The 15,391-nt window shown below is 35.0% G+C and overlaps 1 protein-coding gene and 1 long non-coding RNA gene across 2 annotated transcripts; both read left to right on the top strand.

Moving 5' to 3' along the window:
- The first annotated feature begins 432 nt into the window (after positions 1–432).
- LOC113318616 lies at positions 433–5,865 on the top strand. Its single transcript, XR_003344696.1, has 2 exons — positions 433–1,396; positions 5,059–5,865. It is a non-coding gene; the product is annotated as an uncharacterized LOC113318616 (long non-coding RNA).
- Positions 5,866–11,610: 5,745 nt separating this feature from the next.
- Positions 11,611–14,603, top strand: LOC113317985 (ADP-ribosylation factor-like). The gene is made up of 7 exons (XM_026566114.1): positions 11,611–11,783; positions 12,074–12,251; positions 13,142–13,212; positions 13,304–13,423; positions 13,722–13,840; positions 13,928–14,009; positions 14,287–14,603. The coding sequence occupies exons 2-7, from the start codon at positions 12,104–12,106 to the stop codon at positions 14,290–14,292; spliced, it is 546 nt and encodes a 181-aa protein (XP_026421899.1). The 5' UTR covers positions 11,611–11,783; positions 12,074–12,103; the 3' UTR covers positions 14,293–14,603.
- The last annotated feature ends 788 nt before the right edge of the window (positions 14,604–15,391 follow it).

The following is a 15,391-nucleotide window of genomic DNA, read 5'->3' as shown; positions in this document are numbered from 1 at the left end:
ATGTGTAATACAAATACTGGCAAAAAAACTAGAGGTGGGACTTGGCTTGGCCGAGGAAGACCCGAACTAGGAATTATTTACCCAGATTATCCATCAAACACGTGGAATTCATTGAGGTGTTGCCCAAGTCCGCCCAAGTTATGTTCCTCGGGTGTTGGCCCAAGTTCCACTAGACATACAAGTTTTTTAATGTGATAATAATAAATTTAATAATAATAAAATTTAATTGCTCAATTTATTTTAAATTTCCAAATAACTGAAGATTATTTACAATAATATAAACTCTTTTCATACTGAATGATTAATGAGATTGATATAATATATATTTTCATTAATAGATTTGAAGATAATATCTAAAATTTCTCTAAATAGATGATAATACCAATTATAAAAAATATCTTATATATAATTCTTCGGGTTGGGCGGGTTGTTTAGGTTAAAAATATTTGTGCCCATGCTTGCCCAAATTTAACTCGGGTTCATAAAATTTATATCGAAGTTTGCCCAAAGTTTTGAAATACGTTGCCCATGTCCGCCCAACGTTCGAGTTGGCCATTGATTGGGTGGGTTGACCCAACCTGTAAGGACCCTCAAACTCGTCAACACTATTTGACTGGTCTAGCAATGACCAAGAGAAGTTTTAGCCGCTGATGACACGATTAGTTGACATAGATTTTAATCAATAGAAATTAATATAACAATAATTCAGATTCAAAACTAGTATCATTAGATATATCTCTAAAGATTACGGGAAATGGACTACTCGAACGCGTCATTCAGATACCGAACAAAGAGGATATCTTTAGATATGTATGAAGGGCATTTTAACCAACCTGGCTGCCCTTATCCTTTTAGTGGTGCTTTAGCATTTTTAGTCGGCCTTATCTTCACAACCGAGGAAGAGAAATTCATTCTTCTCTTCTTTTCTTCTTTCTTCTTTCTTCTTCCTCTCTTTCTCCTGTTCTTCTCAGCTCATGTTTCTGTGAGAGGATTTTGTGTTTTTGAGATCGGAAACTTAAAGGAAACAATAGGAATTGAATTTTGGTGGTGATGTTGATATTATTTAAGCCCGGGAGAAGGAGTGGATGCTGCTGTAAGATTTGAACTAGGATTTGAGAATGAGTTCGAGTTTATAGGTGAACTGATGGGTTGATAGAGCTGTGGATGGATGAAGAACTCGAGGGTTTTGGACGAATTATTGTATTGAAGTTGTTCTAATGATTATTTGAAAATCTAGGGTTTCTGTTCTTCCCCAAAATTGAGATTAAGATTTTATAGATGGAGATTAAGAAGAATTGAGGAGTGGGTTTAGATGATTGAGGAGAAAGATCAAGTTAATTAGATGTTATGGAGTTGTTCTGTAGAAGAAATGAAGAATTAAGAATTTCGATTCAAGGTAATAATCTCTTAGTTACTTTTGTTTATTTGTGAATTTGATTGTCGTGTTTATTTGTTGGATTGGTTATAGAATTAGGATTTGAGTTTTAATCAGGAATTAAATGTATAATATTGGAAGGAATTTGAATTGGAGAATTAGGGTTGCTGTTAGTGGTCTGGAATTAGAGTTTTGAAACAAGAAGATAATGAAGATTGTCTTATGGTCTTGGAAGTTAGAAGTTACAGTTGTAAGACGAATTACAGGGGATGTAGCTCAAATGGTAGAAGTTGAGTTTAACTGAACTATGGTGCGGATAAGAGTTGTAAGCTGAATTGGGGGCAGTGTTGTAATTTTTTATAAACGGTTTGTCTTAGTTGAAGTATGAATGATGGTGTTGTTAGAATTCTGAGCTTGTATCTCAGATAGTGATGTTGTGTGTTAGTTGGGTGTTAGATTCTGACTTGTGGTGGTGATTGCCTGGAAATAGAATTTCGTGTGTTGATGTTGGTACATGTAAGATGTACAATGGTGTTTGAGATAAAGTGAATAGTGGTGCTACTAATTGACGAACGTTAGGTAGGAACTGTTGAAGTTCGTTGTACAGGTATGGAGTTGGTGTTGGTATGACAGAGTAGATGATATGAACTGGTGGAGGTGCATAGAGTTTGTTAGGTGCATCTGAATAGTGGGTTAGAGTTATGGTGGTATGGGATTAAACTTGATTGTGTGGATGAGTTGTTGGGTTGCAGTTCATGGAATTGGCAGTGAATAGATAAATGGGTGTGTATGAGTAAGAGGTAATGGAGTTTCTATTGTGATCCAAGTTCTTGGTAAAGAAACAAAGAAGTTGTTGGTGTTCAAAATGCATGGCAGCTGGTGAAAATATGAAGTGAAGGGTGGTGACGCTGTTGTTGTATTGGGTGTAGAAAAGACATTGTTTTAGAATGATAAGTTTGGGTTAGTTTCATGTATAGAACTGAGGCGCTAATGCGAAATTGGACTGCAACTAGGAATGATGAGGAGGCTGAGGTTTAGCTTAGACTAAATGATGTTGCTAGATTGTCGACATGGCTTATGTATAGTTTAAGTTAGATCCTTTATATGAGTTATAAGATTTGTATTGAAATGAATGTATTGAATGTAATGAATAGATTCAGGTAGAACTGGAGTTAGAATTGCAGTGATTCGATTTGTTGTTGTCTGACTCGGTTTATCTGACTGAGCCGACTCACCTGAATCAGTCTGATTCACTGAGTTGATCCTTTTGACCGATTTAGTTGACTTGACCTTGAACTATGACTTTGACCTTGACTGACCCGTGACCGTTAGTTTGACTGTTAATTGACCAGTTGGACTGGGCTTTAGTTAATGGGCTTGTTTAGAGGATTTGGGTTTAGTATTATGTATTATTAGTTTGATGTTTGGACCCTTTATGGTCCGAATGGACCTTAGATTCCTTCTAAAAAGTTGTAGATATTCATAAGACATATCTAATGGACTATAGAATCAACCTAATTGAATTAGTAAACCTTTGATGTGCCAAAGTTGGATAAAGAAAGGGTGTAGAATCATAAATGGGCTTAAAACCATTAGATAGTTCACTTACCCTATAATTAGATAATTGTGTGAGAATATGGTATGAGCCTTTGGCTAATATCTTAAAGTGTTTGTGTGATTAACAGTTACTCTTTTATTAATAACGATCAATTCAAAGGATGAACTAATGGATCACGGATCTCGAGGTAGGCATGGCTTGTCATCAATTTAGGTGGGAACTTTGTAACCTTCTTGTAATCATTAAGCATTCCTTCTATTGCGAGCATGATGAGTCTTTGTTACTTTTGGCATGTTTGTGTGTTTATTATCTATGTAAATGCTTATATGTGCCTTGATGTGCATGTAATATGCGTTGTATGATTTCCCCGCAAGGAGTGTATATGATTCCCCACGGCTCTTTGCTAAGTTAAGTATGTCGGCTTCTTCCCCGTTTCAATATATTAGTAGGGAGGCTTCTTCCCCGTTTCAATATATTAGTAGGGTGGCTTCTTCCCCGTTTCGATAGTATATAAATAATATATAGTAGGGCTTCCTCGTTATAATAGTACCTAGTAGGGCGGCTTCTTCCCCGTTTCGTTATAATATATACTATTTTATTTTGGGGAAATCACTTGTATGCATATTATACTTGTTTGTCTAACTTTCTGATCTTGATAGTAATATTCTGAATCATGGTTTGTCTGGGCAATCTGTATGGATGATGTTATTATTATTGATTAGGGTTGCTCTCGCGTCGTCTTCTCCAATGAGTTTGGCGACGTTAGAGTGACACTTGCTTCATGATGCGTAAATAGCTGACTGATTAATTTCTTCTTGTTATTTCGATTTATATTCTTTTAGAACTGTGAAGAATGTTAATGATTACTTGAGAGTTGCATGTTTTCTTTGAGCCCCTTTTTTGGGATGATGTGCTCATTCGTTCCCACTTCAGTTTCAGTATTCATAAGAAAAGGCGCACGTGAAGATATTCGTTTCCGTAGCGTAAAGTTTCAGCGAATTAAAGATGCTTATTTATATCTTATATATGTATACTTTCTATGTAAACAACACATGGTTATATTCATATCACATGAGAGATCTTCGTTTCTATTGCATCGGAGTGTAAGGGTTTGCTTTTGGGCTTAGCTTATGTAGTCTAGATTCTTAAGATCGTTAATCTAGATTTTATGCTTCAATTAATTTGTAATCCTATTAGCTAAGCAGGTTTAGGATTTGGGGAGTCACACAACCCAAGTCCCACCCCTACAAAAAACACACCCCGTCAAGTAACTCTACCTATCAAAAGAGGGAATTCCACGACCACACTTTTGATGTCTGAGAACCGGAAGACAATCTCTGACTTAATGATGACCAATGAGATGCGGAGCATAATGTATATTTCTCCTTTTTGAATTGAAAAATCCAACCATACCAGCTATGTTTCTAACTGTAGATTAATGCAGGAACATAATATATATTTGTGTCGTGCAACTGTGAATAGGCTTATGACCGATGGTTGTTTGTACTACTGAGTATGCAGCAACTGCACAACGGAATTCATTGTATAAGAGAGTGACCAATGATGCACCAATTCAAAGAAAAGCTCGATGTACCCACACCCAACCGCTGTTATAAATAGTTTCTTATTGAAAAACTTCCTTTATTTGTTATATGAGCACTAAATCTCTCATCGTTCTATTTGGAATAGGTTCATGATCCGGTTAGAATTCCAAGGCCGGCTTAACTAATTTTTATTGCACTTGATAGTGAGGTGCTAAATATTGTCTTAGCACCAGCATCAGAGGTCATCATGATGGGAGAGGTACAAAAAACTATTTAGATTAATAAACATGAATCACATAGCATAATAAATCAGTGGTATATAATGAGGTTAAAAAACTGTGCCAATGTATTCCACCATGATTTATTTAGATTAATAAACATGAATCACATAGCATAATAAATCAGTGGTATATAATGAGGTTAAAAAACTGTGCCAATGTATTCCACCATGATTTACTTACCTACCTTAAATGTGTAATCTGTATGAGTGCTTCATAAAAGTATCTTCATATAACTTTTGCGCGCTATTTTATTGAAATAAGTATAATGTTTTGTTAACTCATTTTTACTATATTTCTTAGAAATGTTGAGAGTGACCATTTTTTGGTTGGAGCCTAGCCAACACCGTGTATGTTGCAGCTAGGAGTGGACTACTTGATCAATAATCAAGGTGAATAAATGTAAGTAAATGTTCGTTTCAAGGTATTTTCTTATACATTACAAAGGACTATTTAGCTATGAGTTACAAACCACTATTCAAGTAGGACTAAAACTAAAAAAAAAGGAATTGGATACACCGAAAAACATGCATTAGTTACAACATGTGGCTTATGTTGTCGCTAATTAGAATTTTTCATCACTAAATGTTTCATAGGTCCAGTTTCTCCCACATTAATTTTTTAAGTTGGTGTGAATCGCTTGCTTTTTTTTCTTTTCTATTTCCCACTAATGTAGACTTTTCATCTATGTTTCAAGAAGCAGAGAGTATGAACAATATTGACTCTACTGATGGTGCCTTAAGGAAATCAACTTTTTGTGCAGTGGTTTTTTATTCTTATTTGTAAACAACACTACAAGAAAAGAGGCCTTTGACAACGGACATTCGGCAAAGTTTCGCAAAACGTTGCATTTTTTACCACACGCATTATTTGTTTTTAAAGGTGATTTTGCATGATTTCGCTTATTTATTTGGATATAACTCCGAAGGAAACATGTTCGGGATGTGAAGTTGCATCGAAGCTGCAAGGCATCTCACAATTAATAGTCCAATGTTTTAGCAATTTTATTGATTTCGGGATGATGGTTAACGTAATGCTAAAATATAGACCCTATGTTTCCACTGTCCAAATACTTTGGTGATAAGCTTTTCTTTTCTGCAGTCTCTTTTACATTTTCCATTTTAAAATCACTCTTTTGCACCTTATATATGCATCATGGTAGTTATTAACTAGAGTGGTTCCGGACAAAACGTCCTTTTCAACCACTCTAAAGTCGTCAAGACACAAAAATGGTAGGCCATGTCACGTTGGAAAAATCCGGGGTCCCATTTTGTTATTTGTTTGTGTCTTGGCAGTTTTTAGGGACTTCAAAATGGTTGTCCTGCAAGAATTTTGTATTGATTATTGGTAGATAAAACTAATGACATTGTTTTTTTTTTGTTTATGACATTTTACCCACCGAGGGAGAAATCAAGACAAATACGCGATAAGAGATAAGAAATTATCTTACTTTTAATGCTTACCATCTATATGTTGTAGTCATTTAGTAGAATTACTCATTTGTAGTGAGCATATTGTTAGTGACTAGTTTGGTGGAGATCACATTTGGAAGTAATAAAAATAGACCCAAGCCCGTGCCGTTATTGCAGGGGTCATATCCTAGTAATCTAACATGATTATACATAATTTATATAACGGTACGGGTTAAATCCTAGTAATAGGTAGAATTAGGATACAAATAAATAAAATAGTTAGTGTAAACGTGCTAAATACTTAGATGAATGTACTTCACATGGGTATGGTTTGGGTGTTTTAGCTTTCACAACCTTGGGGGAGCTTAGTGAGGATACTGTTTTTTTAAGCGTCTGAAGAATTGTTTATTTAGTAATGATGCTGGTAGTGGTCTAGGCAGTTTTATTTTTCATATATTGGGTGTTGCTATTCGAAAAGGACTCGTTGCTCGACTCGTTGCTCGGTTACCAACTAAAGCTTGTACGAATCCTTGTAAGGATTATATTTTGGATAATATAATTTTCTAAAAACATATTTTGGTTAAGATAAATAAAATATAAAATATGTGTTATTATTAGTATTAGTATTAATATAGGATTTATAACCAAAATTGGGAGAAATAAATTTTAGATTAAAAACCAAAAATTAAAGAGAATGAGAAGGAGAGAAAGGAGATAAATTGGAGCTAGGGTTCTTGAGAGGAAAGCTTATTGATAAAAATCAGTAGAGGTTTAACAGAATTAAGGTAGAATGTTAAATCCTCTTTCTCCTTGTGTTTTTGTTTATACTTGATTTTAATTTCGTTTAATCTTGTATCATTAGGATTTTGAAATTTACCTGTGTGGTTTTTTTCACCCGATTGATGATCAGCCTTTGAATATTGATAGATAATATTATTAGGTATCTATAGTTAAAATTTGAGGTTAATCCACCGTAAATTCACCGTTTAATGTTTGTTTGAATTTGTGTGATAGTTTCTGAATTTCTGGAGAGTTTGATTTTGTTGCGGTTTTGATGTTCATAGGCAGTCTCAATGATGTTAAAAATGCTTTGAGGTCTTAACATAAGTTGTAGATAAATATCTTATATTTCATTGTGCTCTGTATTTTCTACATTTCAGATTAATATGAATTTACCGTGAATATCTTAATAACATGATGGGTTTGAAAAATCATTATCTTTTGATTGAGTTGTTAGTTTCATGTGAAATTTAGATATGTTGTTGTTTACTGAGTTATGTATTTCATAAAATTTTAGGATGATCAGATAAAGTAATCACCCTGAGATGCATGATGTAGAATGTATGCAGTTAGCTTGTTTACATAAATGCTTGAAAGAAATTTATGTTGTTAAGCCATGGTTGTTTGTGTTGTTTGTAAAAATGATTTTCAAAAGGAAATGAGTTCATGTTTTTTCCGTTTGACGAAATATGGTTTCATGCTAACAACGAGTAATGATCGCTGAGAGTTAAATGGGTAATGATCCCCGTGTAAGAACTTGTGTTTCCTAACCATCGATGGCGGTTATTCGTGCTGGATAACGAAAATGAAACGGGCGATGATCCCCGAGAGCATATGGGTATGATCCCCATAGGAACTTTTGTTCCTGGCCGTTTATGGAGGTTGTCAGTGCCGAGAAACGATAGGTGAACTCATAGTCTGAAATCTAGTTTGGATAATTTATCGAAAACATTGTTGGTATTGTGATTGTTGAATATATCATTGATTCGTTGAAGTTGTATTGTGTTTCTTGTTATATGTTTTTCCGTAACAAAATGATTATGTTTGCGCATCTTTAGAGAACTGGAAATGCATTCTACTAAGCTGCCATCTCACCCCAATTGACATCTTTGCATATTTATCGGAGTTGCGCAGCGGAAGATAGGAATAGAAGCTTAGTGATTGCGTTGTTTTCTTGTAATTGTTTGAAATGTAAATTTGAACTAAAATGTTAAAGATTTCTAGTAAATTCAAGTTCAGCGATTCATGTTTCATAAAGCTTTTATCATGTTTGATATAAAAATTTAAGTAAGAGAAATATATGCATAAGTCTCTTTCCAACCGTAACGCTTCGAGTTCAGACCTCCATACGGGTTTGACCCTGATCCGGAACTCGGGAAGTTACAATTTATGAATAATATGTATAATACTTTTTCATGTGCTATGTCAACTGGAGCAGCTGCTACTTCGAATCTTCTTAGAAAATCAGTGAAGCTTTCATCATTTCCTTAACTTATTTTTCAAATATCATCAAAAACATATCCTTGCTTGATATTGCAGTAATAAATCTGAATAAATATCGTTATCAAGTCATTAAATGTCTGAATTGAGTTTGATGTAAGATATCTAAACCATTTTAGAGCATCCTCTTGCAGACTACTTCGAAAGAATATGAAGACTATCCAAGTATTATCCAGGTACGCCATCATCAAAATGAAATATATGTTCATTTTGGTATGAATAACCTTTGAACCCTTTAAAGGTCAGTAGCTGAAAAATTTTAGGCAGCCGACAGTCATGTATTTTCTTGGATAGTGTATTTTCTTTAAACATATATGTTCAGTCAGATCTTGACCTGCTGACCATTAGCTTGATTATATCTTCTTGGGTTTTCAACATCCTTTCAATCTTTAATCTACTGATTCTTGTACCAAGTCAACTATGACAGCTGGTACCGATTCATAAATTATATGCATTGAGGTTTGCGTGTACTGATTAGCGAGCAAGTTGTAATTCCTAAACTCTTGTCTCATATCTCTTTGTTCTTGACTTGGTAGCTTATTTAACATGGATGATTGAGCTGGCATATGTGGTATATTGAGATGAAAATTTGATTGTTCTGGCTCTGTATTATGAGGTAATTGTAATAGACGCTGCTATACAATTGGTGTGGCGCTAAACTGAGGCTGAAGTGGTGTTAGCTGAATGACCTTCTCGGCTAGGGAGCTGATAGATCGTAGCAAGTCCTGAAACATATCACCTGATATTTGTACCACATGTATTGTGTTTGGAAATGGGGATCTTGGTAACCTTCTGCTTTGTTAAGTTGTAATAGCTGGCCCAACTAGAACAACTTGTGGTTGTTCACCTGCCATCGCTATTAATTGAGGATGTGATTATTCGCGGTAAAACTATTATTTCGGGTATAAATTTTATTGTATTTCCAATTGGTGTTGGTGTAGTCGATGTCGGTGCGCTTGTCATGGCTATATCTAGTGTGATCACACCTTGGCATTCCACAATAGGCGTTATTGGTGTTTGTCGCAACGGTGAGGTTACACCTGGTCTTAGATGGTAAATGTTTTTGTTGGCATTTCATTTTATAACTTCATAAATAAATAAAGAATGTCAAGATGAAAATCACTGACTAGGTCTGGCTTTTAAAGAACACCATCTTATAATTTTGACGACAATTTTTTTTTGGTCGGTTGATTAAATGACTTGATTATCATTAATTAAACATTGTTTAATTATTGTGCGTTAGACATATTAACATAAATTAAACGCTAAAGAATAATTGAAATATGTTTTAATTATGGATCTATTTTTCATATGAATATCTTAAGATCTAAATGAATCCAGCGCATGTATTTTTATATGTTATGGGCGGTAATCATGCATTTCATACAATTTATGTTTATGGAAACATCAAATTAAATATTTATCGGTGCAAACCAAACAAGATTTCAAATCTAAATCATAAATAAAGATTTATCGGTGAAAACCAAACAAGACTTCAGATCCACATCATAAATAACTTTAAACATGTGATTTTTAATTGGAAATTTAGATCTGAACAATTGATTCGTAGCATCAACATATTAAAAACAAATTTGTGCAGAAATCAAAATAAATTCACATGCTATATAGCGACTAATTAAGATTTTACGATTAAAATCAACAGTACGTCTTAGCAAGTACGAATCTATGATTATCATTAAAAAAACCAATATGTTTTCCAAGATTTCGTCAAGAGAACAACAATCAAGAATATTATAGATTTAGAATAGGAAATTTCATTTTCATCAGAAGTTTTCATCAACGATCTTTAAATCTGATTATGATGAATACATTTTTAGGATTAAAACCATTAGAATCATTTAAGGTTTGATATCATTCTAAATCATCAAATCATGCTTAAAATAAACATTCATGTCATCAAAATTTACACATATCATGCTTTTTCGTGTAATTGAACTGAATTATGCATGAAAATTAGACTCATGAGTTATTTTATGATCAAAATCATGAAGTACTAAAAGCCTAGTCTGCGCTAATGAGGATGCGTCAACTCTACCGAGAAACATACCATCACAATTTGGTGATTGTACTCCTTGATTTGAGAATACAACCTTGGTTATCACTATAATATCTAATCTCTGTTCGGATTTACGACAATATAAAGTTAAGCTTTCTGATTACCTTATAAGTCGGCTAAGGAACTAAGCGGTTAGAAGAAAATAAGAGAAGATATATAAATGTTCGAAGTATGATTTTTATTAATGAAATGTTCCCTTTTTACATTATTAATCTTTCAGGTTATTTGTACATTGTATGAACATGTGATTACATGTAAGTGACTTTCATTTTAAGCACGTGACAGTTGAAACCCAATTAGTTTTCCCGCCTTACACTTGTTCGGACCTCAGACAACTCTTCGTTATAACTATCTCGCTTTCCAGGATTTGAATCAGCTGACAACATCGAGGTTCTTCTCAGCTTTCGATATTCAACTCAGGTCTTCAACATCTATCTTCATGTCTATGTTTTATTTGAAGACCCGTGGTTTGGATCTTAGACATCTGTCCTTAAGTCTTTCTTTAATTACATCTCAGTTGTATTAGTCTTCAGCCGTCTGTTCTTGGGTGGATGTTATATTTTGTCATCTACATCATTTATGGAAAATTTTAGGTTTACACATTCCTAATAAAATGTTCGGAGAAAGTTTAGGTAACTATATATAAATATTTATCTAAAAATGATTTAGATGTTTCAAATCAATATTCTAAATCAATTTTTTTATTATTGGATAAAGAGTATTACATTAACTAGTTGAAAGCCTAACAAGCTAAGCTCTAACAACATACTACTACATTAATTGAACAGGTTATTGTGCTAACCTACCAGCGAGCCTCATGGATAACCTAGCCAAAAGAATGAAAGCGGAAAAAACTTTTGCTTTCAAATCCGTGGACCTATCGCATCCAACCCATCCATCTACCCCGAGGGTGTCAAACCCCGTAGATTGTGGACGGAACGCGGGTAAAAATCTATCACTAATCATTTAAATACACCGGATATGGGTGGCATAAAATCCACGGATTCCACCGGTTGCTCACCCACCCCGGAACTTGTAGAGTTTTAAATGGGCTGGGATCTACATTTGGTTCGGCTTCAATTCTGGACTTTTTCGCTGCTATCCAAGAAGGAGATATTTATTATGCGTCTCGATTTCGTTTCCTTTTTATTCTCTCTTCTTCGCTGACCTTTATTACCCCATTTTACGCGTCTCTACCTTTTCCCTCTCTCTCAACCCCGAAGAACCTTTGGAAGAAGATCTCAAAACAAATAGATCTGGTAAATTTTCCTCTAAATTTGATTCAAAATTTATTAAATTCTGCATCAGCAGTTACTTTATAATATTTGGTGATGCCTTAGGTATTCATTTTGGTTTGATTGGTTATCAGATGCTACCCTGATCAGTAGATTTTGTATTTGTGGTTCGTTTTGTGTTTAAGTTCCCGGATCCATTAGATGTGTAACATGTTTATGTATCTGTATAAGATCTATACGAGGTTTATTGAATTGTATTTAGAATTCTTTGGTTTTGATTGTTGATCGTATGCAATTCATGCTTTGAGATACAGATTTGAAGGAGTTATTGTAAGACACGAATCATGGGGTTATCATTCACTAAGCTTTTTAGTCGGCTATTTGCTAAGAGAGAGATGCGTATTTTGATGGTTGGTCTGGACGCTGCTGGTAAGACTACCATTTTGTACAAGCTCAAGCTTGGAGAGATTGTAACCACAATTCCTACCATTGGTAAGTCATATTTTTGTGTTATTATATGATGGTCCCTAAGCATTATTTTTGGTTTCAATATTTGGTATGAATGATAGTATTATGCTGTTAATGTTGCATTGAATTAGATCGGTGTATGTAAGTTTATTCCAGTCTTTATTGGAGATCCTTTGAGGTTGAGGAGTTTAATTGGTAGTATTGGAGGAGAGTTAATAGGGATTTATCCGCAATTCACCATCTTGTCTAGATCTGTATAAATAAGTTGTTACGAAATGAATAGTTGTATATCACAGGCAAACATTTCGCTTCGACCAATTGAGTCTTGAAACTGGGATCTAACAGAATTCCCTCCATCTCAGTCTTAGTACATAGCTCATCTAGCTATAACCATGGTTAAGAAACTTTAGATAATTGGCATCTCAATCAAGTGTTTGGATGTTGGGAGATTACAGTGTTTGGTTGGTTTAGTATTGGAGGAGAGTTAATAGGGATTACAGTGTTTGGTTGGTTTAGTATTGGATGTTGGGAGATTACAGTGTTTGGTTGGTTTAGTGTTTGGTTGGTAGTATTGGAGGAGAGTTAATAGGGATTTATCCGCAATTCACCATCTTGTCTAGATCTGTATAAATAAGTTGTTACGAAATGAATAGTTGTATATCACAGGCAAACATTTCGCTTCGACCAATTGAGTCCTGAAACTGGGATCTAACAGAATTCCCTCCATCTCAGTCTTAGTACATAGGTCATCTAGCTATAATCATGGTTAAGAAACTTTAGATAATTGGCATCTCAATCAAGTGTTTGGATGTTGGGAGATTACAGTGTTTGGTTGGTTTAGTTGGAGTAACTGGTACAATTGGTATCTTGTGGCTGTGAAATTTTGCACATTACCAGTGCTTTTCATATTGCAGGGTTTAATGTCGAGACTGTTGAATACAAGAACATCAGCTTCACTGTCTGGGATGTTGGGGGTCAAGACAAGGTTTGAATTTTGTTACGTGTTTTATTTCTTCGTTCTCTCTTACGTTTTATGTGGATACAAAGATCATTTAGTTATATGATATCTTTTACAGATCCGTCCACTGTGGAGGCACTACTTCCAAAACACCCAAGGTCTTATCTTTGTTGTTGATAGCAATGACAGAGATCGTGTTGTTGAGGCAAGGGATGAATTGCATAGGATGTTAAATGAGGTATGTTAGAATATCAAACTCAGTGCTATCACCATTATAGTTTACTGCACGTGTATTTTGAGTATGGGTGTGGTCTGGGTACAAATTCCTGTTCGCTTCGTTATTAAGTATAGTGAAATTCTAATTGATGACCCTGAATTTAGAAATTGCAAGATCAAATGCGGATCTCCTCTCAGTTTTCAGTTTCTCCATTTGCCTTGCTACCATTCTCTCTTTGCTTCAGAATTCTTGTAGAGCCTTAAGTCTTAATGAAGAGAAATGTTTTAAGTTAACTGAAATCTCATAAACGTGGGTTCAGGACGAGTTACGCGATGCTGTGTTGCTTGTTTTTGCTAACAAACAAGATCTTCCCAATGCAATGAATGCTGCTGAAATCACTGATAAGCTTGGCCTCCACTCCCTTCGCCAACGCCATTGGTAAAATCTATTTTCTCTTTGCTGTCCTACAAGGGTTTGCCTTAATACCCATTTTATTGATCGTGCTTTTCTCTGTGGTCCTTTCAGGTACATCCAGAGTACATGCGCAACTTCTGGGGAGGGACTTTACGAGGGTTTAGATTGGCTATCCAACAACATTGCCAACAAGGTAAACATTAGTACATCTCTGCGCGAAGAATCATCTAATAGTAAAAATATGGTTAAATCTTTTAAAATGACCTTTACCCATAAATAGTTATGCATTCTCTGGTATATTTAGCTCGAGTCTATTCCTGTAAAAAAAAATCCTGTGCCTAAATAACAGCTGCTGGTGCTTTTTCTTGTTTCTCATTAATTTAGTTCTTAAACTTATACAAACAGATAAGATTAAAAGTTTCGTTGGCCTACATTGTTGAACTGAGTCTTCTGAAATTTTGTGTCCTCAGGCTTAAAGCGGTTGAAGATGGTGATTTTCTTGGATTGGCCGGCTTTAGTTTTTTCTGGATGCAGGGGTATAATATTCAAGCTTCTCGTGAGATAGATGTGGCTTTCAGAACAGCCAGTTTATAGGACTTAAAAAGGATCTCTCTGTTAACAAATACGCTCTCTTTTATATGCTTTGCCCTTTTCTCTCTCTTCTATTTGTTGTGCTCAAGTTCTTACTGGCTTTTTTAGCTAATCCTTTTAGCTGTTACAAACAAATACATTCTGTGGTGTTTTAAAATTACTTATTTGGTTATGCTTGCCATCTGTTTATTCTTTTTTGTTCCTGTGCAATAAATCTGGACGAGCAGTGCACTGGTTCAGCTCTTGCAAAGAGATGTGCTTAGCTCTAGCTCTGTTCTCCTTTTTTTTGGTGCAAGTGCTGTTTTTCTTTCACTACTTTATGTTATTTTGGATCGAAGTTGGCCTGGTGCAGTAGGCCAGAAAAGCCCCACCTTTTCCAATTTAGTAAACCAGAGATTCGATATCGAAATGACGTGCCCTCAGGCTCAAACATTTTAACCCGATTTAACAGACCGTTAACGTAAACACGGAGTACGTACGGCAAGATAAATAGCAAAACTTGCCTTTTACATTAGGATTTCAGGAAAAGTGGAAGCAATCGAAGTTTGTCAAAAATTGGCAAGGATCACCAGGTTTTCACGATCTCAACCTTGGATCACACAACATTTCAATTCTTTCGATTCTTCCAATTTTACTTCATCAGTTGGGTCGCATAGAAAATCTAAGCAAGACTTATTAAAGCCATACTAACAAATTAATGAAACGGAAAAGTTTGATTTATATCACTGGAGGAGTGGAAAGTGTTGGGACACCAACACCAATTAGGATTCGGTTATGTTTAAGGCTGGGTTTGGTAATGCTTTTATTTTTCCTTCGAGCAGTGCTATCCCGCAGGACCTTGAGGGAAGCTATCCCGCTCAAGCGACTTCTTTACTGTTAGATCATGCTAAAATTCCGATCTAACAACTTTGAGCCCTTTAGGGGAAACGGTGGATCCTATCCTGAAAGTGGTGGGTCCTTTTCTGAAAGTGATGTGTCCTCTCC

The sequence above is a fragment of the Papaver somniferum genome, chromosome 10 (assembly GCF_003573695.1).
Source record: "Papaver somniferum cultivar HN1 chromosome 10, ASM357369v1, whole genome shotgun sequence".
In the NCBI taxonomy this organism is placed as follows: Eukaryota; Viridiplantae; Streptophyta; class Magnoliopsida; order Ranunculales; family Papaveraceae; genus Papaver; species Papaver somniferum.
This window is presented reverse-complemented; position numbering and strand designations above follow the sequence as displayed.